The sequence below is a fragment of the Procambarus clarkii genome, chromosome 23 (assembly GCF_040958095.1).
Source record: "Procambarus clarkii isolate CNS0578487 chromosome 23, FALCON_Pclarkii_2.0, whole genome shotgun sequence".
Taxonomy (NCBI): Eukaryota; Metazoa; Arthropoda; class Malacostraca; order Decapoda; family Cambaridae; genus Procambarus; species Procambarus clarkii.
In genome coordinates this window covers 22,279,320-22,303,221 of record NC_091172.1, presented here as the reverse complement: position 1 = coordinate 22,303,221, position 23,902 = coordinate 22,279,320, and the positions used below count along the sequence as shown (strand labels likewise).

The following is a 23,902-nucleotide window of genomic DNA, read 5'->3' as shown; positions in this document are numbered from 1 at the left end:
GTTTCAGGCAAGATGTGACAAAAACACGACTAAAACTTAAAACTAATTGAGATCAATGCATAAATGAATTGAAAAAGGGAATAACAAAAGGAATGATCATAATTACATGATGGTAGGAACAGCAGAAATTGAAACAGAACAGCAGAAGTAATTTTAACTAAAAAAAAAAAAAAAAAAAAAAAAACTCCTTATCCGGCCCGTTGGCGCCGTGAGGGGGCTTGGTGGTCGGCTGCCGGGGTGTGATGCTCCGTGGGACAGTCCTCTGTCCTTTTGTAGCCTTGTGCTCCTGCTGCTGTCTTCTCAGATTCTTCGCCGGATCGCTTTTCCTTTTGTTAGCTGCATTACGACGACCAGAGTATAAATCTTTTGCAGAAACGTAGGCTTCAGCATTTGAGTAGTTATCAGGAAGAGGTGCACCTGCATATTCATTAACAGGTTCATCACCAATAGGACGGTAATAGAGGGGTCTGGTAACCTTTACTGGAGGAGGTTGTAGCTGAATGGGTTTAGCATCTGGGAAAGCGCCAGAAAGAAGCTGGCAGTCCTTTGAACGGCCATATGCAGCTCTGCGTTCTGCTACAGAAGGGATTTCTTCTAGTTTCGTTTGTCTCCCCCCTTTTCTCCTCTAATTGTCAATTCCTGACGACCTTTTGCTAGTTTTGATTATTCTTTTGGACTTCTGTTTTGCAGCCAGGGTGTTTGGGGACGCATTCTCTTGCGCCCATAGAACTGTAGTACCCAACGCCGTGAGCGAGGGGACCCTTATATTGTCAAAACTCCTTTCGTCACTGAATCTGATCTCGACGGACTGACGGTTCTTAAGGTGGCGTTTGTGGGGTGTATACTCGTGACGCACCCCTAGGGGGCCCCGACTTGATCGGCGATAGCTTCTTGTTGGGTGTCCTGTGTCTAATTGTTGCTCCATGGTGGGTATGGGGACACATTCGTGAATGAATGTCTGATTCTCGTTTCATGTCAAATTCTGTTATTCTTATACCCTCTCAGGCTCGTGGGGTGGCCGACCAAGCCCCCCCCCCCTGTGTATGCTCTCGTTCTGCTTCTCATGTTCAGATGCTAAAATCTGTTGCCCAGTACATTGTTGCTGGGACGCCTGTCTTTTGAGTCAGAAGTGTAAGCCTGGCTCCTCTCCTTCATCCTCCCCGGCGGGAAAGAAGGCTTTGCTTTCTTCCTCGCTCCGTCCCCTCCCGTTTTGGTGGTTATGCCCCCTGTTCCTGCTATAGAGGTCTCTTTGGCCCCCGCTTCCCTCTCGGTTGCTGCCCTTGCTGAGGTGCACTCCCTGGTTTCTGCCCCCTCCTGCTGCTGTCCCTGACCCTCGGTTATTCCCCCCCCCCCCCTCTTCCTTCTCCAGACCCTGCTCGTCCGTCCCTGATCAGTCCTCTAGCTCCCTTCCCTCCTTTACTCGGTTTACCCATGCCCCTTAACCCTGACTTTGCTGACCCTGATCCTGCTCTTTAACGTGCTGTTCCCTTTTCACCTTTGTTTCCAGGGGTAGTAGACTATGGGTTCCTAGCCATATTGGTGTGTCCTTAAATAAACGTGTGGACGCTGCTGTTAAGGAGGCTATCCACACTCGTCCCATCTCCCGTAAAATTATCCCTTTTCCGACTTCTACCCAGTTATTCATTCCTCGGTCCTTGTCCGTTGGTAGGGTTGTTGGTCTTCTGTTACTGTCAGCAAACAGCGTTCTCTCAAGGCTTAAAGTGTCCATATGGTCTTCCTCCTACTACCATAACCAGCGGTGGGAAACGGCTATGGCGAGGTTGCGTATTGGGCATACACGCATAACTCGCGGGCACTTAATGGTGCGTCACCCTGCTCCTTATTGTCCTAACTGCAATGTCCCTCTTGCAGTTGTGCATATCCTTGTTAAATGTCCGGACTTTCAGGACGAACGCGCGTCTTGCTTCCCGACCGCCCCTCACGGTCACTTGTCCCTCAATAGAATTTTTGGTGAATCCGATTTCTTTTATATCGTTCGCCTTAGGAGCTTTTGTTCTTGTATTGGCATCCTTAGTGACATTTAGCACCCTCTAAATATTCCGCACATATGGTGCTACATAGCCTTCCTGGCTTGGTGCCTTCTTTCAGGAATTACTTGCTCATCCTGTAACTACACTTGGGCAATTATTTTATAAACTTTATCATTATAATCACATATACAGTGCATGTAATGAAGAATTATTACATCTTTCAGACAAATTAGCTCTCCAGATATGGACGACTTGAGAATGGTCCAGGACGGACCGAAACGTCGTCCCTTCACCTTCTAGTGTGTGGTCTGGTCAACAGCAGTGTGTTTCTTCACGGATCTCTTGCCAATTTGCTTATAAATTTATTTATGAAATGGTTATAGAAAGGGCTGCAACTGGTCCAAGTTTCACCATCACACCCTAAACAGAAAAGGAGAAAAAAAATACACAACGTATTATGCAACGAATTTTCAACATTTTCAAATAATTTTAGGGACCACATTTGTTAACTAAAATCATTTCTATAACACTCAGATATTAAAATTAGCACATAATAAAGGATTGTAGTGATCAGTTTTATCAATAAAGTGTTTAGTGCAATAATATAATTTTTCAAAGTTACCCTTCGAAAAATATGCAATATATGATGTTTATAAATTTTTATAAAATCAACAAATGGACTTTGGACTAAAATGTCTACTAGATTTTGTAGAAGCACAAACTCTACATATAAGGTGTAATTTGCATGTAAATTGATTAATAAATGAAAGCTATGAAATACTTTGAAGTTGTAAATTACTTACCTGAGTAAAATAAGATCAAAGTTCGGCCACCTGTTGCTGAGCTTGACTTCGACAGATTTTGTTCATAATTGGCAGCCTTGTAGATAGGCATCCATTGAGCAAGGTGTGCAAGTTCCATGCACATCCCCTGATAACAAACGAAAAAAAAAAATAAAAAAAAAAAATAAAAAAATAAAAAATGATATATATATATCCTGCACATACATATTACAATTATTACAAAATACCAAATTATAACACTAAAAGATACTAACCTATTGAAATTGGTCCGAATTGTGGGTCCTCAAGGTGGCACTGCAACACCAGCCACAGCAGTAGATGGCACTGCAACACCAGCCACACCAGTAGATGGCACTGCCACACCAGTAGATGTAGATGGCACTGCCACATCAGTAGATGTAGATGGCACTGCCACACCAGTAGATGTAGATGGCACTGTCGTGGCCAGTCCATACACATCGAGGGGCTGAGGAGTGTGTGTGAGGAGGGTCGAGGCGTGTGGCGGCGGCGTCAGGCCTCTCACAGCTGAGGCGGGGAGGCCGCCTACATCCTCACTTGATATAACTCTCCCTTGTGCTACAGCGGCTCTTTTTCCTGCCAAAGACGGCGACCGCGTGCCAAATTGGCTTCCTTTGTCTTCCGAGTCCTCCGTTTATAGGTCATTGTGCACTAGACGCTAACAGGCGAGATTTCAGGAGCCAAAATGGAGCGCGCGTCAACACCTCCTCTCTCAACAGGACACACCATGTGACTGTAGCTGGGTACCTCACTCACCTTCACTAGGAGACGGTTGCCAATTAGTGTATATTTGTTGTCATATATACATAGTTATTTCCGACGTTATTACGAAAAAATTGACGTTTAGAACGTACGACGCAATACTCTTGGCGCGCCACAGCCGCGGGGCACCGGATTCTGCACAATTACGCATGGAAATGTACCATAAATACTTTAATTTATATCATAACATTATCGTGTTTGCGCCAAAGTGTTGCCAGAACGTTGTAGTATTTTTATAAATTTTTCAAAAATATTCGATTTTTCCGAATTTTTGCGTTTGATATGCCCCCTTAACTGTAATTGTTTAAATTGACAGGATTAGTTACAACGGCAACTGGAGTCAACGCTCACATTTAATTAGGTGATCCGATCGTTAACTAGACTAATTAAAATTTGGGCTCAGATTCTATATATTCTGAATACTTTTGGTTAAAATATTTAAAACAAATTTTTTTAATAAACACCAAATCTGTACATTCAAAGATTTATATAACAAACTTTTGCATACTTTACATACTCAAGAGAATAAATTATGTGCATCACGCGCAGTAATGCCTCTCAAAGCACAGCCAGACTTAAAGAGCAGAAGAACTTATGTGCAAGCAGTGTGTTGCTCGGGCACAATATACACAACTGAACTGGTAAGGGTAACTGGTGGGAGCGCAGGGTAAGCGAATTAAACTAATTGTACTGTATTTACCGGCGGACAGGACGCCTGTTATCGGTCCACCACCAACCGAATATATATTGTATTAACATAAATGTATGATTAAACATATTAAAATAGTTGTTTTTGTCACACATTTGTCTTTGTTAACTAGGTGCGTTGTTTAGTCCGACAAATACGATAACTAAGATATGGTAATTGTGAGGAGAAAACGTTCAGCAGCTCTTGACACACACTATGTATCACTTCATATAGTCGAAGGTTGCTGTCCGAAATTATTTTGATGTTGGAGCAGCTTAGTGCAGTTGTGCTAGTGCAGGTGTGTTACGGCAGGTATGCTAGGGCAGGTGTGCTAGTGCAGGCGGGGTAGCCGTTCATACTGTGGTGATCAACAACATAAGATGCCTAGGGCAAGAGGCACATAGTCTTGAGGTAATCTTGCCAGATATTGGGGGTGTCTGACTCGAACTGATTGGTGGTGCAAGCGGTAATCAGTTCATGGAATTTGGGGTTCTAGAGGCCAGTATAAGCGGAGGATATTTTTGTAGGGACGGCAGTTTCACAAATATGAGAGAGAAGTGTTTTCCCTGAAACCCCATGTGCTTAACATTTAATTTATTAAATATAAAATACAGACATATTTACACATGGAAATGGGATAACTATCTTTACTCTAAGGAACGTTGTGTTAGCAAATCTACGAGCAGTATCCGTCACTGATACTCAAAAGTTAGTTTAGTTCATTTATTATGCACCCCATACCCATCTTGTGGGCGGTAGTGGAAAGGGTTACAGAGTCACATAATGGGCTCAGGGACTGAACCCCACAATTCATTTAGCTAAGCAAGTTACAATCTTGATGAGCTAGTTACAACATTCAATATAAGTCGTCACTCAAAACACAACAAAAAATGTATGATTAAATGAGACGTGCGTGCGTCTAGCACTCATGCACGTCCCAGTAATAAACTGCTGCCTAACTCCTGTGCTGTATGCACAGGACAATTAGGAGTTTAAGCTGATGCTCAGGAATAGCATCATGCACACTTGAGCGACATGTGTTGCTAATACATTCACAACCACGTGCTCGGTCAGAAGGCTGCACACTGGGAGGTCTTATTGACAGTAGTCGTACCGCGCAGTCAAGACCATTCATCAAGCTCTCTGGGTTGTATGTGGCACCACGAAATGTGAGTCAACAATATGTGTACGCAAAAATATATACAGTTTACTTACTGGCAGAGCTGGCTCACACTCTCACATTCACACGCGCGGTTCCTTACTGGCAGAGCTGGCTCACACTCTCACATTCACACGCGCGGTTCCGTCCGGTGTCTTGAATTATGGCCTAAATTGTAGATGATTCTTCTCGACCATGACAGGCCCCGGGGGGGGGGGGGGCCGACAGCTGAGTGGACAGCGCTTGGGATTCGTAGTCCTGAGGTTCCGGGTTCGATCCCCGGTGGAGGCGGAAACAAATGGGCAGCCTCTTTCACCCTAATGCACCTGTTCGCCTAGCAGTAAATACGTACTTAGGAGTTGACAGCTGCTACGGGCTGCTTCCTGGGGGGGGGGGGTAACAAAAAGAAGGCCTGGTCGAGGACAGGGCCGCGAGGACGCTAAGTCCCGAAATCCTCTCAAGATAACCTGAAGATAAGATAACCATTGTGAGAGTTGATCATGGACCAAGAGTCACTATAGAGTTAGTTCTGTAGGTGTAGGGTTGACGGGACTCAGGGGCTGAGAGGAGTGCCCACTTGTAATGCTCCAACAGTTCCACGAGAATGAGCAGCACACAACCCGAGTGAAATGGACACACACACCTGGCGCCATGTGTCGTGGCTCGTGAAGAGCCACGACACACAAGTTACACCAATCAGAATGCAGTTTATACCATACTCGCAAGTGACAGTATGGGCTCCATCGCCTGGAGTAGCTGAGGAAGGATTATCTCAGCCATTGGGAAGGTCAGGGAAACCGAACTTTCTCACTACCCACTACATACTGTACCATCCAAATATGGCGGCGAGTAGATACCTCATGAACAAATCCACAAGGGCCGTGATGAGGATTCGAACCTGTGTCCGAGAGAATCCCAGACGCTGCCTTAATCGACTGAGCTGATTAAGCCAGCGTCTGGGATTCTCTCGGACGCAGGTTCGAGAGAATCCGTCGATTCACGGCCCTTGTGGATTTGTTCATTTGATGCATCACGCAATTGTGATTTCTGTGTGTAGATACCTCATGGTTATACAGGCCAGATACATAGACTGCCATCTGCCAGCATAACAGATGACGTGTGTCACTACACACTCTTTATCCGAACTGCAAATGCCATTACAAATCCGAGGATACCCGACTTGTGGTACTTAAGGCCTGGGAAAAGGGTAACAATTGCACAATGCACAAGACACACAGCACTGTAACCATGGGCGTCCTGCGAGAGATCACAGTTCTCTCACAGCCTTATAAAGCAACATGTGCCTATGTTAAACAAGTGAGGATTGCCACAAATTTTAATAAGCGATTACTGGCACTCTTCGTATTGCAGAGGCAAGGGTAAAGTGGCACCCCCCTGCACGGAAGTATATATAATGAGAGTTGGCACTTGACACACACTTTATTGCTGATCATGAAACAAGCGCCTGGTAACGGGCTCTCAGACATACTGGCACCGCTGCTCTCACACGCACACTCACAGGGATATATACACCTCTCTGTGTAACCCTACTTCTCGGTGTACGTACACTGAGAGTTTACTGTAGTCCTGGACTATGTTTAAGACTAAAGTATACCTGCTGACTGGTCAGTAAGATATTGTGGTGGCCTTAATAACTCTCCGGAGGTTGATAGGCCACGAGCCCAACACCAAACCTGTCGCAGAACAAACAGTTTTGTACCACAACCAACCACAGAATAAACAGTCCCGTACCGCACACACACTTCACGGACTGATTACCGCAGGCATTAACAACTGCTGGCGGGTAATTTCCCCGCTCTCTCTCTGGCCAACTGGGAGGGGGAGGGGGGTGCCAGCACACCGGGTGTTGTGCTTTAGTTACCCCCCCGCACTGTGTTTGTAAACCCTGTGATGTATGAAGCAAAGTTTTTGTTTGTCATTATTATCATTATAAGCATTATTATTATTATTATTATTATTAGTAGTAGTAGTAGTAGTGGTAGTAGTGGTATCATACATATTAATTCGAAGTTAATACATGTTAATTCATACATGTTAATTCGAAGTCAAGTCATACATGTTAATTCTAAGCCAGAAAAGCAAATTGCTACACTCTCGTTCAAGAAGTTGCACAACAATGTATTTTTTGTCGTCTCAAATAAATCATTTATGAGATATTTGTCAGTAAGTTTGAGTGTTTTTGTCAGTAACATTCATATATGCCCCAAAGAACTCAGTATATAAGCAAAACAACAACGTCTCTTTCCAGGCGACTAACGATGCATAAGCAACAGGGCTCCATCAAGGAACATATAATCTCTTCCCACATGTTACAAATGATATGAGTGGGGCTTCTATGGGGTACTGGTACTATTAAGGGGTATAGGTAGTTAGAAGACAGGAGTATCATATATGGGAGAGCTAAAAGGCCCGGCCCCCAAAATAAACTATCCACAGTAGTAATAACTTGCTACAAGACCAAATATGTTCGTCTAAGGGTTGATCACTGCGCTCCCACCTTGGAAGAAGAGATACTCTGTAATTCATGTACTTATTTATTAACCCGTTAACAACCCCCCATATACACTCACACCAATAACAATAATAATAATAACTTTACCACACTATCTTACGTTAAAAGCCTTGGTCCACGTAGGCAGGATACAAGGTTTACACTAATAACAAGCTAGGGTAAAGTACTACTGGATAAGCACTGAAGCTGGATGCAGCTTAGGGTAGTGAAACCACGTGGGACCCTAATACAAAACACAACACTTAGGGGTACCCAAACACTGGCAAAATACTATCCCCAGGTCTCACCAATCGTTACTACCAGAGTAGGCACACTCACTAATGCCCTGTACTTAGCTTAAGGATACAGGAACTTCAGGTAAGGGAAATAAGTAAGAGGAGAAGGAAGGAGAGTAGGGATACAGCCACAGAGTAGGTCTTAACCTCACGCCACCAGCCAAGAGAAGGCCGAGCTAGCCACCAGCTGCCTCCCTCATGTTGTGGTGCCGGGAGGAGCCTAATTGATCGTGCAGCTAAGCACATTAAAGATCTTCCCCTATGAAACGTATTGTTACTTTATGAATGATTAGAAAGTATTAGTAAGCAAAGTTGGTGCCTATGTTATTATTTAATAATCAACCCCCAGCTCAGTCTTTAAATGCTCTTTGAGAAACAATAATAGTCTTACGTCTGGCAGGGAAGATACAAACAATTGACATTCTAGATGCCCAACTGTACTACCAGAAAGTTTAATAGCTCAATTTTGACCTCTGGTTTCCACTGGAGAACCCAGGGTCGTAACACTCCTCCCCCCTTCAGAGAAAAAAAAATGTGACTACTAGAATAGTAGTCATATTTTTTTTGTAAGAGTATACAGAGAACAAAAAGAAAAACATATGACAAAAACAAAAAATAAATCAAAAGCAATTTCTCTGCAAAAAAAAAAAATACAAAGGAGTTCTCTGAAAGAAAAAAAAAAAAAAAAAACATACACAAAAAAAATAAAAGAACAGGGAAGTAAATAAATTGGACACGGAATATTTAATGTCACAGGAGAACCTTAAAAAAAATTAACTAAAGCATGACGGTTGGTAAATGGCTTTCTGTGGCTCAGATGAATGTTATTCAGGCAACCGGGACAGAGCGTCGGCTATCACGTTGAGTCTGCCCGGTAGGTGGGTAATGGAAAGATTGAAGTCCTGTAGGTACAATGCCCACCTGAGGATGCGTTTATTCTTACCCTTCATCTGAGTCAGGAAGACTAGTGGGTTATGGTCCGTGTACACTTCCACTATATTACCTGTGAGGTAAACTTCGAACTTTTTACATGTTAACACTAGCGCCAACGCCTCTTTTTCTACCACTGAATAATTGCGTTGCGCCTTGTCGAATTTCACAGAGTAATAATATACTGGGTGTTCCACCTGATCATCCCCAGTTTGCAACAACACTGCACCAGCACCCGAGTCAGACGTGTCAACATGAATTTTAAACGGTCGGTCGAACCTTGGACAAGCAAGCACTGGGGCGGAAGCTAAGATCAATTTCAAATTTTTAAATGCCTCTGCACAGTCTGATGACCACTTAAATTTAACGGCTTTCCGCAACAAGTCTGTGAGAGGAGTGGCAACACTGGAAAAGTTCTGACAAAAACGTCGATAGTACGCACACATACCGATAAATCTTTGAACGTCCTTTTTAGACTTTAGTACTGGATACTCCAGAATGGCATTGATTTTATCTTGCCGAGGTAACACTTTTCCTTGGCCCACTTCATAACCGAGGTACGTCACTGTGCCTTGGCCAAAATGACACTTTTTAGCATTTAAGGTAAGATTTGCCCTTTTCAAGATGGCAAACAACTGGCGTAACCTAGCTATGTGGTCAGCCCAATTACTGTCAAACAGCACGATATCATCTAAATACGCCCGACAATTTGGCACCTTAGCGAGTAGAGAGTTCATGAGTCTCTGGAACGTGGCAGGGGCATTACGCAAGCCGAACGGTAACACTTGATACTCAAAAACACCCTCGGGTGTCACGAACGCGGTGAGCTGTTTAGCACGTTCAGTGAGTGGGATTTGATAATACCCCCTCGAGAGGTCGAATTTCGAAACGTACTTGGCATTTCCCAACTCGTCGATGCAGTCCTCGAGGAGGGGCAGCGGATAGGCATCCACAATGGTCACCTTGTTGAGCTGCCGATAGTCGGTGCATAATCGCCAGGAGCCGTCTGGTTTGGGGACCAAAAGGCAGGGCGAGCACCAAGAGCCCTGGCTCGGCCGGATGAGGCCGTGCTGGAGCAAGAAGTCGACCTCCTTCCGTACGATGGCCTTCTTTTCTGGACTCATCCGATAGGGTTGAAGGCGAATGGGAGTGTAGTCTGTCAACTCGACATCATGGCAAATGGCATCAGTCTGGGTCGGGACCTCCCCGAACAGACTGGAGAATTCATCAATCAACGACTGCACCTCTTCACGTTGGGCCATCTGCAAATGGGACAGTCCCTCCACAGCATTCACAGAACTAGAATTATTGAAAATGAGATTAGTTGGGTCCCCAGAACAATCATCCCCTCTCTCACTGGAAATGGAAACATTGGTTAGTGCAATGGGCCTGGGGCCCTGGAACTTCTTCAGTCGATTTACATGTATGAGCATTACCTGGTTACGTTTGTCAGAGTGCCTCACTTTGTACGTGAGGTCCCCAGTCTTTTCTGTCACAATGTAGGGGCCTTCGTACTTGTGGGACATAGTGTTCCCTAGTCGAGGCTTTAATACCAGGACAGGGTCGCCAGGCTGAAATACCCGTAACTTAGATTTAGCATCGTTACGTTCTTTCATCTTTTCTTGGGCCTTGCCAAGATACTTTAATGCAGCCGCCTTGCAGTCCTTGAGTCTCTGGTGGTGTTGCGCAAAGAAAGCCGAACCTTCGGATAACGTTACGTTCCCTAACAGATTCTCCTGTAACATTTGCAAGGGTCCACGAACTTTATGGCCAAAGACTAACTCAAAAGGAGAACAGCCCAGTGAACTTTGTAATCCCTCTCTAGCCGCAAACAAAACATACGGTAAATTCTCATCCCAGAAGGTGTGGGAACTCTCGCACGATGTCTTCAACATCTGCTTCAGAGTTAGATGGAAACGTTCAATTACCCCCTGACTCTGTGGATGGTATGGGCTGGAAACCTTATGAGTTATTCCATGTTCCTTACAAAATTGCTCGAAAACATCAGACTTAAAATTAGTACCATTGTCAGTTTGCACGACCCGAGGCAGTCCAAAAGTGGAAAAAAATTGCAACATACGAGCAACAACAGTTTTTGCTCGGATGTTCCTTACAGCAAAAGCCTCTGGGTAACGAGTAGTGATACACATCATCGTGATTAGGTAAATATTACCAGACTTAGTTCTAGGTAATGGTCCAACACAGTCCATTACCACATGAGAAAATGGTTCCTCCGGCACGACAATAGGCCTTAGAGGAGCTTTAGGTGGAGTCTGGTTTGGTTTCCCAACCAGTTGACAAACAATACACGCATTACAAAATTTTGCCACATCGCTTTTCAGCTTGGGCCAGAAAAAATACTTTAAAATTTTGTGATACGTAATATTAATACCTTGATGTCCCCCCATAGGATCATCATGAGCAGCTGCCAAAACTCTTTCTCTATAGCAGGTCGGCAACATAACCTGGTGGACTACCTCCCACTCATTTGACAAGGGAGCACTCTGTGGTCTCCATTTTCTCATCAAAATCCGATCATTGTAGTAGTACCCAGTTGCTGCGTCTACAATTTCCTCCATAGAGACGGCTGTTTCATGACAATCTGCAAGAGTGGGGTCAGCTTTCTGTAACTCACTCAAGGAGGCATCCAGGCCTTGGTCAGATGCCATTGGCCGAGGCTCAACAGTGTTCTCCTCCACCTCCCCACTACTCTCGGTAGACGGCAGTGGCAGGCTCTCCACAATGTCCTCGGCCACGTCATCGAGTCGGGCCATGAATGTGTCCGCGAGGTCCACTTGGTTTTCACCACTCGGAAAGCTCCTCGTGACCTCGGGATTTACCACCTTGGCAAGCACAGGGCTGCCCTTACATTTAAGTCCCATAGACCTGGTCACCGCGCACGCAGGGTACACAACATTATCCTCTGCGGCGGGTGGATCCAGGCAAACCTTAGGGGTAGGCAACATAATAGGCAGTCTGGAGTCCCCTACCTTATCCCCTGCTAAATCATTACCAACTATTACATCAACATTAGGGAAAGGTAGGTATGAAGTGACTCCGACTGTACAAACACCCTTGTGGAAATCAGATTCCAGGGTAACCTTATGGAGGGGTACTGCCCGAGTATCACTAGTGACACCCTCGACCAGCACCACCTCTCCAGTGTCGAGAGTGTTGGCACCTTGCAACGCACTCTCTAAAATTAAAGTCTGGATGGCACCGGTGTCTCGGAAGATCACCACGTCCTTCCAGGAAGAACCCTCAGACAAAAGTAGTCTCCCTTTCGATAAGAATGGGGTAAGCAAGTCCAACCACTGTGGGTTGGAGGTCTTACTCCCTAACCCTTCTGAAAGCCTCAAGCCCTGTGTCACAACTAGAGCATTGGGTCTTTTTTCAGGGTGCAGTTGCCAACAACGGCTAATAGTGTGGTTTGGACGATTACAGTGACCACAAAAACGTCGGGGAGAAGAGACATTACTAACAGAATTACCCTTCGGTTCACCTTTAGGTGCCGTTGGGCTAGACACTTTAACAGGGTTAGTTATGTCTGAAACAGAAGGTGCATTAGGTAAAGGGTTAGAATGAGCTGGTCTGGACTGGCTGTGGGTATAAGGTTTGCTACTCTGTGGGGTATAATTATTTTTATTGGGCCTTTTGCCCGCCAATTGGTAGTTTTCTGCCAACTTGGCCAAATCCCCTATTTTAGAATTTAACTCTATCCTTCCTCTAATATACTGTGAAACATTCTCTGGCATCATATTTATAAAATGCTCCATTAAAATTAAGTTCCTGAGAGCCTCGTATGTTTCGGCTTTCGCCGAGCGAATCCATCTATCAAATAATCGAACTTGATCATTCACAAATTCAGTGAGCGGTTGGTTGTGAGTAGGCCTAAGGTTATGATAAACTTGGCGGTGAGCTTCAGGAGTAATTTCATATGCCCGCAAAATACATTCCCTGACTTTATCATATTCGAAACACTCGTCGTCAGGCATGTTTATAAAAATATCTTGTGCTTTACCCCTAAGTCTTCCCTGTAGGATTTTCACCCACTCTTCCTTTGGCCAGTTCATGGACGTGGCCACTCTCTGAAAATGGTTGAAAAACCTTTCAGGGTCAGACTCGGAAAATTCAGGCAAATTATGCTTTTTCTCATAATGCCTGGGGTTTGAATCCCCGGCAGGTGGAGTTCCAGTGGCATTCGCTCTAATTCTAGCCTCCTCGGTTTTGAGTTTTTGCTCCTCTAATTTTATTTTTGCTAACTCTAAAGCTAATTCACTTTCCCTATGAGTTGCACTTTCTGCTTGGCTAGGCTGGCATAAAGGTGTATCACTTGCCAATAGTTGTTCATCAATACAATGTTGCAATATTTCATTCACCAAAGTCCACTTTTTATCTGCGACATTTAATTCTAGGCCAAATTCCTGGCCTAACAATACTAAATTAGACTTTTTAAGTTTCTTTATCTCTACCACTGAAGGCTCCCTTGCCAGTTTCTGCATTTCAGAAGACATCACTAATAATTTTAGCTCCCAGCCAAAGAAAAAATTAAAAAATAAAAATTGGAAAAAAACAAAAATTTGCACGGCCCCTAACACAAGGCCACACTAACCTTAATCGTGAAGGGATCCAGCTGGGTGTCCAGTCAGTGCAAGAATGTCCTTTGCTAGATGAGCTGGACCCTAGGCTAGCACACAACCGTTCTGCAGAAATAAAAAATTTTAATTTTGGCACTCAAGAATCTAATTTTTTACACTTATAATGTTCCTCCCGGACTGGCCAACCACTTGTTACAAATGATATGAGTGGGGCTTCTATGGGGTACTGGTACTATTAAGGGGTATAGGTAGTTAGAAGACAGGAGTATCATATATGGGAGAGCTAAAAGGCCCGGCCCCCAAAATAAACTATCCACAGTAGTAATAACTTGCTACAAGACCAAATATGTTCGTCTAAGGGTTGATCACTGCGCTCCCACCTTGGAAGAAGAGATACTCTGTAATTCATGTACTTATTTATTAACCCGTTAACAACCCCCCATATACACTCACACCAATAACAATAATAATAATAACTTTACCACACTATCTTACGTTAAAAGCCTTGGTCCACGTAGGCAGGATACAAGGTTTACACTAATAACAAGCTAGGGTAAAGTACTACTGGATAAGCACTGAAGCTGGATGCAGCTTAGGGTAGTGAAACCACGTGGGACCCTAATACAAAACACAACACTTAGGGGTACCCAAACACTGGCAAAATACTATCCCCAGGTCTCACCAATCGTTACTACCAGAGTAGGCACACTCACTAATGCCCTGTACTTAGCTTAAGGATACAGGAACTTCAGGTAAGGGAAATAAGTAAGAGGAGAAGGAAGGAGAGTAGGGATACAGCCACAGAGTAGGTCTTAACCTCACGCCACCAGCCAAGAGAAGGCCGAGCTAGCCACCAGCTGCCTCCCTCATGTTGTGGTGCCGGGAGGAGCCTAATTGATCGTGCAGCTAAGCACATTAAAGATCTTCCCCTATGAAACGTATTGTTACTTTATGAATGATTAGAAAGTATTAGTAAGCAAAGTTGGTGCCTATGTTATTATTTAATAATCAACCCCCAGCTCAGTCTTTAAATGCTCTTTGAGAAACAATAATAGTCTTACGTCTGGCAGGGAAGATACAAACAATTGACATTCTAGATGCCCAACTGTACTACCAGAAAGTTTAATAGCTCAATTTTGACCTCTGGTTTCCACTGGAGAACCCAGGGTCGTAACACCACAACCAGACCATCACCAGAGAAATCTAAATAAACAACACAGAAATCATCGATAGGTACAGCGATAGCAGGCGGCTCGACATCAGCGAGGCACTACACATCAAAAAGTCAACACCAGCAATCAATAGCCAATTAATGCACAACTATATTCTACCCACTTCAATGCATCGTATGGGCCAATAGGCCCTCTATAGTTACTTCTATTCTCATGTACCCACCTCACCCAATACCCACCTCACCCAAACCGATAAAAAGCGAGGGTTATGTCAAATGTTTCATACACAGTGCATCGAGTGTATCATAAATTGTAGTTCATAAGTGTAGTATTAAGTGTAGAGAAGTCTTTGAGAATGTAAGAAGCCCTTACGAAACGGTTCTAAGCGTCAGACCATTAATTTAATAAAAAATGAATTTTGGAGAATTGATATTTTCATTACCACCGACAGTGAAGAAAAACATAAGAAATATTAAAAAAATTTGTGTCAGGATTATTAATCTTACTTTTTCGGTCATATTCAACAACATATGTTTAGAAGAAAGACTGCTACCAAAATATACTAATATATATCGTACCTATCGATATATATATGTATATATATAACTTTTTAGACACTCAACCCACCAGATGACTCGAACACTGGCCAACAAGGTGGCAGTTGCACGCTGTATCCACTACACCATACTTCAAAGCCATAAGAGAGGTAGAAAACTGGTATGTTTTCAATCGCAGATAGTCCTGGGGATCATTCAGGCTTGTTCGCATTTATGTTCCTCACTTGTGCCCCAAAGAATGAGGTGATTTGATAAAATGCTATGCCCAAGATTACCATCCGAGTGCCGGCGGGGAAGTGGTTCAAATAGCTTCGGCTATCACTTCCTTTTGTCCAGTCGTAAGCGGATTAAGGTGTCCTGTAGATACCAGTTGCATTGCTCCTAGCAGTATGGGTTCGAGTCACTTCTGGGGTGTGAGTTTTCAGTCGCATATAGTCCTGGGGACCATTTAGGCTTGTTCGCATTTGTGTTCCTCACGTGTGCCCCAAAGAATGAGGTGATTTGATAAAATGCTATGCCTATGCCCAAAATTACCATCCGAGTGCCGGCGGGGAAGTGGTTCAAATAGCTTCGGCTATCACTTCCTTTTGTCCGGTCGTGATGGTCAAGCGGATTAAGGCGTCCGGGACCCCCATCTTAAACTCCACGTCAGCACTGACCAGGCGGGCAGAGACACACACGCCTCCAGCCAGCCAAACTGGCATACACCCACCAACTGCTGAAGAGGTCAGGCAACACATCCACACTCAACGGCAGCTAGAGCGCAACCAGAGGATTTACTCCCTTTGTGTCTAAAATACATTATGACATTTTTAAGAAACCAAAGACACCTTTTTTAAGAAACCAAAATTGTCCAATCATAACGATAGTGAAAGTTCTGGCAAGCTTCACAATGGAAACTTTTTAGTCGTAAAGGAACTCTATTTTAGAAGGTTTAAGACAGCCATAGAATTAGTTAGGAGCAAAGGAAGAATCCCGATCATATGTGGCATTCTTTCAAGTAAGAATGAAACAGAACTCGAAACAATGGGTATAAATTGGATAAGTTTAGATTTAGGAAAGACCTGGGTTAATACTGGTTCGGTAATAAGGTTATTGATTTGTGAAACCAATTACCGCGTAACATAATAGAAGTATGATCCCTTGAATGGTTTAAGCGTAGATTAGACATATATATAAATATGAATGATATTTGGAGGATATAAATAGAAGCTACCTCGTATGGTAGCTTCTATTGAAGACCTTCTGCAGTTACCTTCATTCTTATGTTCTTATATCCATTGTTTCCTGTTGTATTTTGAATTGAAATATTTGAAACTTCATTCCAGAATTGAAGTAAACTCTCAATGATAAAATACCTGAAATCCTTGGACTGTATCCATATTTCGCTCCCAGTAGATAAACGACATATGAGATTAAGAAACAAGTAATGTATTGTGAAGACTAATAATAAACAGAAGCTCCCCTATGACTGTAATATCTCCATTGCTCGAACAATTATGTATTAGCGATAAGACCTACCATTAATGTATGACTTACTGTTAATATATAGCTTTTGAAATAGAACATTCTCTGTAACTAGCTGACATTGTAACTATAAGGTGTGAAGGATAGATGAAATTGTTAATATAATAATCTAAGATGAGGTCTGATAAAGACCTTTTGTGCCCTCTGTAATGCTTTTTGCGCTACCGCTCACAGGATGAGTATGGGGTGCACAATAAACTAGCAGCCTCTGGCGGCAACAATCAAATCATCAATCATCTCACTGTACACACACCGAGAAGCTGGGTATACACCTCTGGCACGGGGTGGCGGCCAGTCTGTTATTGACACACACGTAACACTAGGGCCAAGGGTTCAATTCCTGACACTTAACTGGTGGGTGTAGAGTATCAGGCGGGGGGGGGGGGGGGAGCACCGGGCTGTCGCTAGGCGCCTCATCTCCACTTATACACGTTGAATTTTCGGTGTGTTGGGCTTCCATTGGGGTTTGAATATAATGTTGTGTGGCAGATCCTGTTTATGAGGACGCTGAGCGGTTTACACCGGAGCAAGGCTGTTCAGTCTAACATATTTTTTAGACCTTTTTTTAGCATCTTGGCTTATATATGTGTGTGTGTGTGTGTATTCACCTAGTTGTGCTTGCGGGGGTTGAGCTCTGCTCTTTCGGACCGCCTCTCAACTGTCAATCAACTGTTACTAACTACTATTTTTTTCTCACACCACACACACACCCCAGGAAGCAGCCCGTGAAAGTTGACTAACTTCCAGGTACCTATTTACTTGCTAGGTAAACTCTGCCCATTGTTTCTCGCCGGCGCCGGGAATCAAACCCGGGACCACAGGATCACGCGTCAAGCGTGCTGTCCAGTCAGCCACCGGCCCCTGAGTGTGTGTGCTCACCTATTTGTGCTTGCGGGAGTTGAGCTTTGGCTCTTTGGTTCCGCCTCTCAGCTGTCAGTCAACTGGTGTACAGATTCCTGAGCCTACTGGGCTCTATCATATCTACATTTGAAACTGTATGGAGTCAGCCTCCACCACATCACTGCCTAATGTATTCCATCTGTTAACTACTCTGACACTGAAAAAAGTTCTTTCTAACGTCCCTGTGGCTCATGTGGGTACTCAGTTTCCACCTGTGACCCCTTGCTCGCGTACCACCAGTGTTGAATAGTTTATCCTTGTTTACCCGGTCAATTCCCTTGAGGATTTTGTAGGTAGTGATCATGTCTCCCCTTACTGTTCTGTCTTCCAGTGTCGTAAGGTGCATTTCCCGCAGCCTTCCCTCGTAACTCATGCCTCTTAGTTCTGGGAATAGTCTAGTGGGATACCTTTGAACTTTTTCCAGCTTCGTCTTGTGCTTGACAAAGTACAGGCTCCATGCTGGGGCGGCATACTTCAGAATTGGTCTTACATATGTGGTATACAAGATTCTGAATAATTCCTTACACAGATTCCTGAAGGCTGTTCTGATGTTAGCCAGCCTCGCGTATGCCGCAGACGTAATTCTTTTTATGTGGGCTTCAGGAGACAGGGTTGGTGTGATATCAACTCCTAGATCTTTCTCTCTGTCCGTTTCATTAAGTACTTCATCTCCTATTCTGTATCCTGTGTCTGGCCTCCTGTTTCCACCACCTAGTTTCATTACTTTGCATTTACTCGGGTTGAACTTTAACAGCTATTTGTTGGACCATTCACTCAGTCTGTCTAGGTCATCTTGTAGCCTTCTACTATCATCCTCTGTTTCAATCCTCCTCATAATTTTTGCATCATCAGCAAACATTGGGAGAAACGAGTCTATACCCTCTGGGAGATCATTTACATATATCAGAAACAGTATAGGTCCAAGGACTGACCCCTGCGGGACTCCACTTGTAACGTCTCGCCAATCTGAGACCTCACCCCTCACATTGACTCGTTGTCTCCTGTTGCTTAGGTACTCCTTTATCCAATGGAGTACCTTCCCTTTCACTCCAGCCTACATCTCCAGTTTTTTCACTAGCCTCTTGTGTGGTACTGTAACAAAGACTTTCTAGCAATCCATGTCGGAAAATCCGACACCATTTAATATATCATACAGACAGATAAGAGCTGTGTTGTATAAACAAGTTACCCATAGAAAACGTAACTTGTAGTGGAATTACCGTCTATAGAAAACGGGATATCATCACCACATACTATTATAATTCACCAGCTATTCTGCTGGGAATTATTCTTAAATACATTAGTCTTTGGACTTTACCATCATAAAAACATCTTATATAAATTAACTTAATTATCAATATTAAAGTAGAGTAAATGTGACCCTTCTATCACGTTCTGAAATCTGGACAATGTAAGCCAGGCGTCAGAGTGGAGGAAGGAGGGCAGCCATTGTTATACGAGACCAGAGGCTCACACGGGAGCAAATTCGGCTCCTGTTAATTTTACTTGGACGTAGTGTTATGGAAACCAAAGGTACCATCTCCAACACGATGTCTACAATTCAAGTTAAGTGTCTATCCGAAACCCGTTTATCATTCATTTATGGCCATTAATGTCAGGATATAGGGTGACCCGGTTAGATCGCGAAATCGCCTCAAACTAAAGGTAATTAAGCCAGGTCTTAATGTTCCATGTACTGTACAGTGTTTTCTCTGATATAGCTTGTCATATATAGGATTCTGGCTTCACAGCTAGCGCACTTTTGACAGGTCAAGACGAGGATGCAAGATTATGTGCACCAGTTACTGGGTGATAGAAGCTACCTCAAAGAGGATAATTTGGTGTCTACACTCTAGTTATACCTGGTGGACTAACCTGCTGTACTATAAGAGAAGGAACCTCATCAATGTATGTAGCTATTACTGTAATTTGATTGGCTGCATATGTGTAATATAAACCCCCCCTAATGTGTAGAGGATCGATTTGTGAGATTATGAGATTATTGCAGAAATACAGTCCACTTATCATTATACAAATTGCTATCGAAGTATACAAATTAACGTAAATATAAATCTCACAGGTCGGTTCCCACAATCCAAAAATATGCAGTCTGCCCACTCTTTTCTTTCTTGCCTGATTTTTGTTGCCTGGTCGTAGAATTCAAGTAACCCTGTGAGGCAGGACTTGCCATCCCTGAACCCATGTTGATGCTGTGTTACAAAGTTCTTTCGCTCCAGATGTTCCACTAGTTTTCTACGCACAATTTTCTCCATCAGCTTGCATAGTATGCAGGTTAGGGACACTGGCCTGTAGTTCAGTGCCTCCTGTCTATCCCCTTTCTTGTATATCGGGACTACGTTAGCTGTTTTCCAAATTTCTGGCAGTTCCCCTGTTGCCAGTGATTTGTTATACACTATGGAGAGTGGCAGGCACAGTTCTTCTGTTCCTTCCTTTACTATCCAAGGAGAGATTCCATCTGGGCCTATAGCCTTTATCACAACCAACTCTAGTAAACACTTCCTTACTTCCCCGCTGGTAATCTCAAACTCTTCCAGTGGTTCCTGGTTAACTATTATCTCTCTTATCTCTGGAATTTCTCCTTGCTCTAAGGTGAAGACTTCCTGGAATTTCTTATTCAGTTCCTCACACACTTCCTTCTCGTTTGTAGTGAAATCTTCTTCCCCTATCCTTAATTTCATTACCTGTTCCTTTACTGTTGTTTTTCTCCTGATGTGGCTATGCAGCAATTTAGGCTGAGTCTTTGCCTTGCTTGCGATGTCAAAGACTCAGCCTAAACACACTCAGCCTAAACATACACACATACCTGTGTGTGTGTGTGTGTGTGTGTGTGTGTGTGTGTGTGTGTGTGTGTGTGTGTGTGTGTGTGTGTGTGTGTGTGTGTGTGTGTGTGTGTGTGTGTGTGTGTGTGTGTGTGTGTGTGTGTGTGTGTGTGTGTGTGTGTGTGTGTGTGTGTGTGTGTGTGTGTGTGTGTGTGTGTGTGTGTGTGTGTGTGTGTGCATTAACAAACTATGTAACCAAGGGTGCAACTTGCCACTCTTAATCAATGTTGGGGCTTCGGGTTCCCAAACCCAATATGATCCTCTATAATCTTTTCCACTACCGTTCACTGGATGAGTCCACTACACGCTCACGTGATGAATATGTGGTCCACTATCCACACACGTGATGAGTTTGGGGTCTACTACCGCCCACAGGACGAGTTTGGGGTCTACTACCGCCCACAGGACGAGTTTGGGGTCTACTACCGCCCACAGGACGAGTTTGGGGTCTACTACCGCCCACAGGGTGGGTGTGGGGGTACGCTACCACCCACAGGATGGGTGTGGGGGTACGCTACCGCCCACAGGGTGGGTGTGGGGGTACGCTACCACCCACAGGGTGGGTATGGGGTACGCTACCCCCACAGGATGGGTATGGGGTACATAATAAATGATCTGAACTAAAGAAAACAAAACTTGGTCCTGACTTACAACTTTGTGAAAGTGGTGACAGCATATGCTTTAAAACAACCTAGCACTTTGTGCTGACTACACACAAAGTTATTTGATGAAGACCTTGGACTGCTGATCTCTGGCTTTAGATCGCGTCGGTCGTTAAACCAGCACTTAACGCTAAACGCTTAAAGAGGCAGACAAGTGCAGTGTGACAAGCGCACAGTTGACCTTCTACAGTAACTGGTCTGGAAATATCCTCAAATACTTAGAAAAATTTCAATCTGGGGATATGCCCTGAATGTTACCGATTTAAAACAGGGGCGTGACCTGGCCCAAAAGTTAGGGGGGAGGGAGAGTGAACACAATGAAAAAATGGCGTCACGACACAACAAATCATTTTAAACTTATTATGCATTTTGATTTTGCGTTTAAGATAAAAACAAAAGGAAGGTGCATGTTTAACCGGGCAATGTAGCTCATACAAGACATTAAAGAGTGGACAGACTGTATATGTTTTGACTGGCAGAAAGCCTTAAACACATATCCTTCTTGGTTAACTTGAGGTTATCTTGAGATGATTTCGGGGATTTTAGTGTCCTCGCGGCCCGGTCCTCGACCAGGCCTCCACCCCCAGGAAGCAGCCCGTGACAGCTGACTAACACCCAGGTACCTATTTTACTGCTAGGTAACAGTGGCATAGGGTGAAAGAAACTCTGCCCATTGTTTCTCGCCGGCGCCTGGGATCGAACCCGGGACCACAGGATCACAAGTCCAGCGTGCTGTTCGCTCGGCCGACCGGCTCCATCCATTGTGTTCCTTGGAAACAAACCGAAACTGTCTCTATTTTCCGCTTGTTACAACTTGTAATAAAGTTGTTACATCTTGGCTTAACGTGTTTATGACGTATTAGAACGTTCTTACAACTTGCTATATTGGTTGTTATAACTGGTTAGGAAGTGTTAAAACTTGTTCGAACGTGAGATTAATACACAAGTTGGAGACATGCGCAGGTCCCATAATACACCAGACAGAAGTAACTCTAAGGTACATATTCGGTCCACCAAAGAATCACATTGAATAATTCCACAATCTTTCATATAGACAAAACTCTCCAGCTGTAGTGAGCTTAATATATTATGGTTAGAGGAGAAGTGGTAAGACAATTCAATTTCTTTTTTTTATTATGCACCCCATACCCATCCCGTGGGCGGTGGTGTAAAGGGTTACAGAGGCACATAATCGGTTCAGGAACTGAACCCTCTAGTTCGTTTAGCTAAGCAAATAACAATCTTTTGACGCAAGTTACACAATTATTAATGTTACATATACATGTACACATACTCATACATACATGTACATATATATACGTGTACATTCATATTTAATCACCCACACAAATACACACATCAATAATCTTTTGTATCACAAGTGATTCAACAAGAGGCTCACAACAGTCACTATACAAGGCACTTTACATCTATGGTGAGTCGCACAGTTACTAGTCTTGCTCCACAGCCACCCAACTGGGCGGCAGCTTTACAGTCATGTGCTGCACACCCACCCAACTGGGCGGCAGCTTTACAATCATGTGCTCCACAGCCACCCAACTGGGCGGCAGCTTTACAATCATGTGCTCCACACCCACCCAACTGGGCGGCAGCTTTACAGTCATGTGTATGCATTACCTACTGTAAGCAAATTTCGGATACTTCGCTAAGATTTCGGGCAGCACATCATTATGAATGAAGTACTTACACATTTCTTGGACACCATTGATGGTGTTATCTCTAAATTCAGCGATTTTTTCACATTCCATTATATAATGACGCAAAGTATGCGAATAGTTCTGCTGACAGAGTTTACATTTAGTCAAATCTACATCAGCGTGTGAATTTCACTTTGCCTCAAGACTCCGAAATTTAGTTGATGTTCCCGGAATATTACTGCCCTCAGGCTGCTCAAAGGCAGTCCAAGTACAGAACATAATATAATTACTAAAACTGGAGATCAGTGAAAAAAATGGAAAGCCTCACAAAAAACAAAATGGTAAACTGTAAAGAATTTAGGATATTCCAAGGTTTACAAGACCTAGTCAGAGTGCAGAGTTAGTGTATATCAGTGATAACTAAAGTGGGCGGTACCGCCACCACAGGGTGGGGGGGGGAGGGGGCCTCCTAGTCCGGGGCACTAGGAGGCATAAGGTGTACCCGAGAGGGGGGGGGTCACATCTCACAGTGCCACCCGTCCTCACACACAACTCGTTAGGTTAGGTTAGGTTAGGTTAGGTTAGGTTAGGTTAGGTTAGGTTAGGTTAGGTTAGGTTAGGTGTTTAGGTTCTGTTGGCGATTATTTGTACTTATTTGTTGTACGTGGGTGACGCGTAAAATATAACTTGAACTATGTAGTGAACTATGATAATAGTTCATGGTAAGCCTTGTCCAGGCTGAGCCTTGCCCAAGTTGAGAGCTTTCCCTTTCTCAGTTATATTTAATGTTAACAATCAGGGTCTCAGTTCGTCCGGTAGTTAGTTAAAT

General features: G+C 43.8%; 2 protein-coding genes across 17 annotated transcripts in view; one reads left to right on the top strand and one right to left on the bottom strand.

The window, feature by feature from the left end:
• LOC138367876 (uncharacterized) overlaps positions 1-2,774 on the top strand; it is a 40,906-nt gene extending 38,132 nt beyond the window's left edge. For all 11 annotated transcript variants that reach the window (XM_069329951.1, XM_069329955.1, XM_069329953.1 and 8 more), the window contains one exon: positions 2,216-2,774. In XM_069329951.1, coding sequence (XP_069186052.1) covers positions 2,216-2,224 — 9 coding nt within the window. In that variant the 3' untranslated portion in view covers positions 2,225-2,774. The remainder of the gene's footprint in view (positions 1-2,215) is intronic.
• Positions 1-23,902, bottom strand: part of LOC123763955 (dipeptidyl peptidase 1) — a 176,712-nt gene that overhangs the window by 125,060 nt on the left and 27,750 nt on the right. The window lies entirely within an intron of this gene.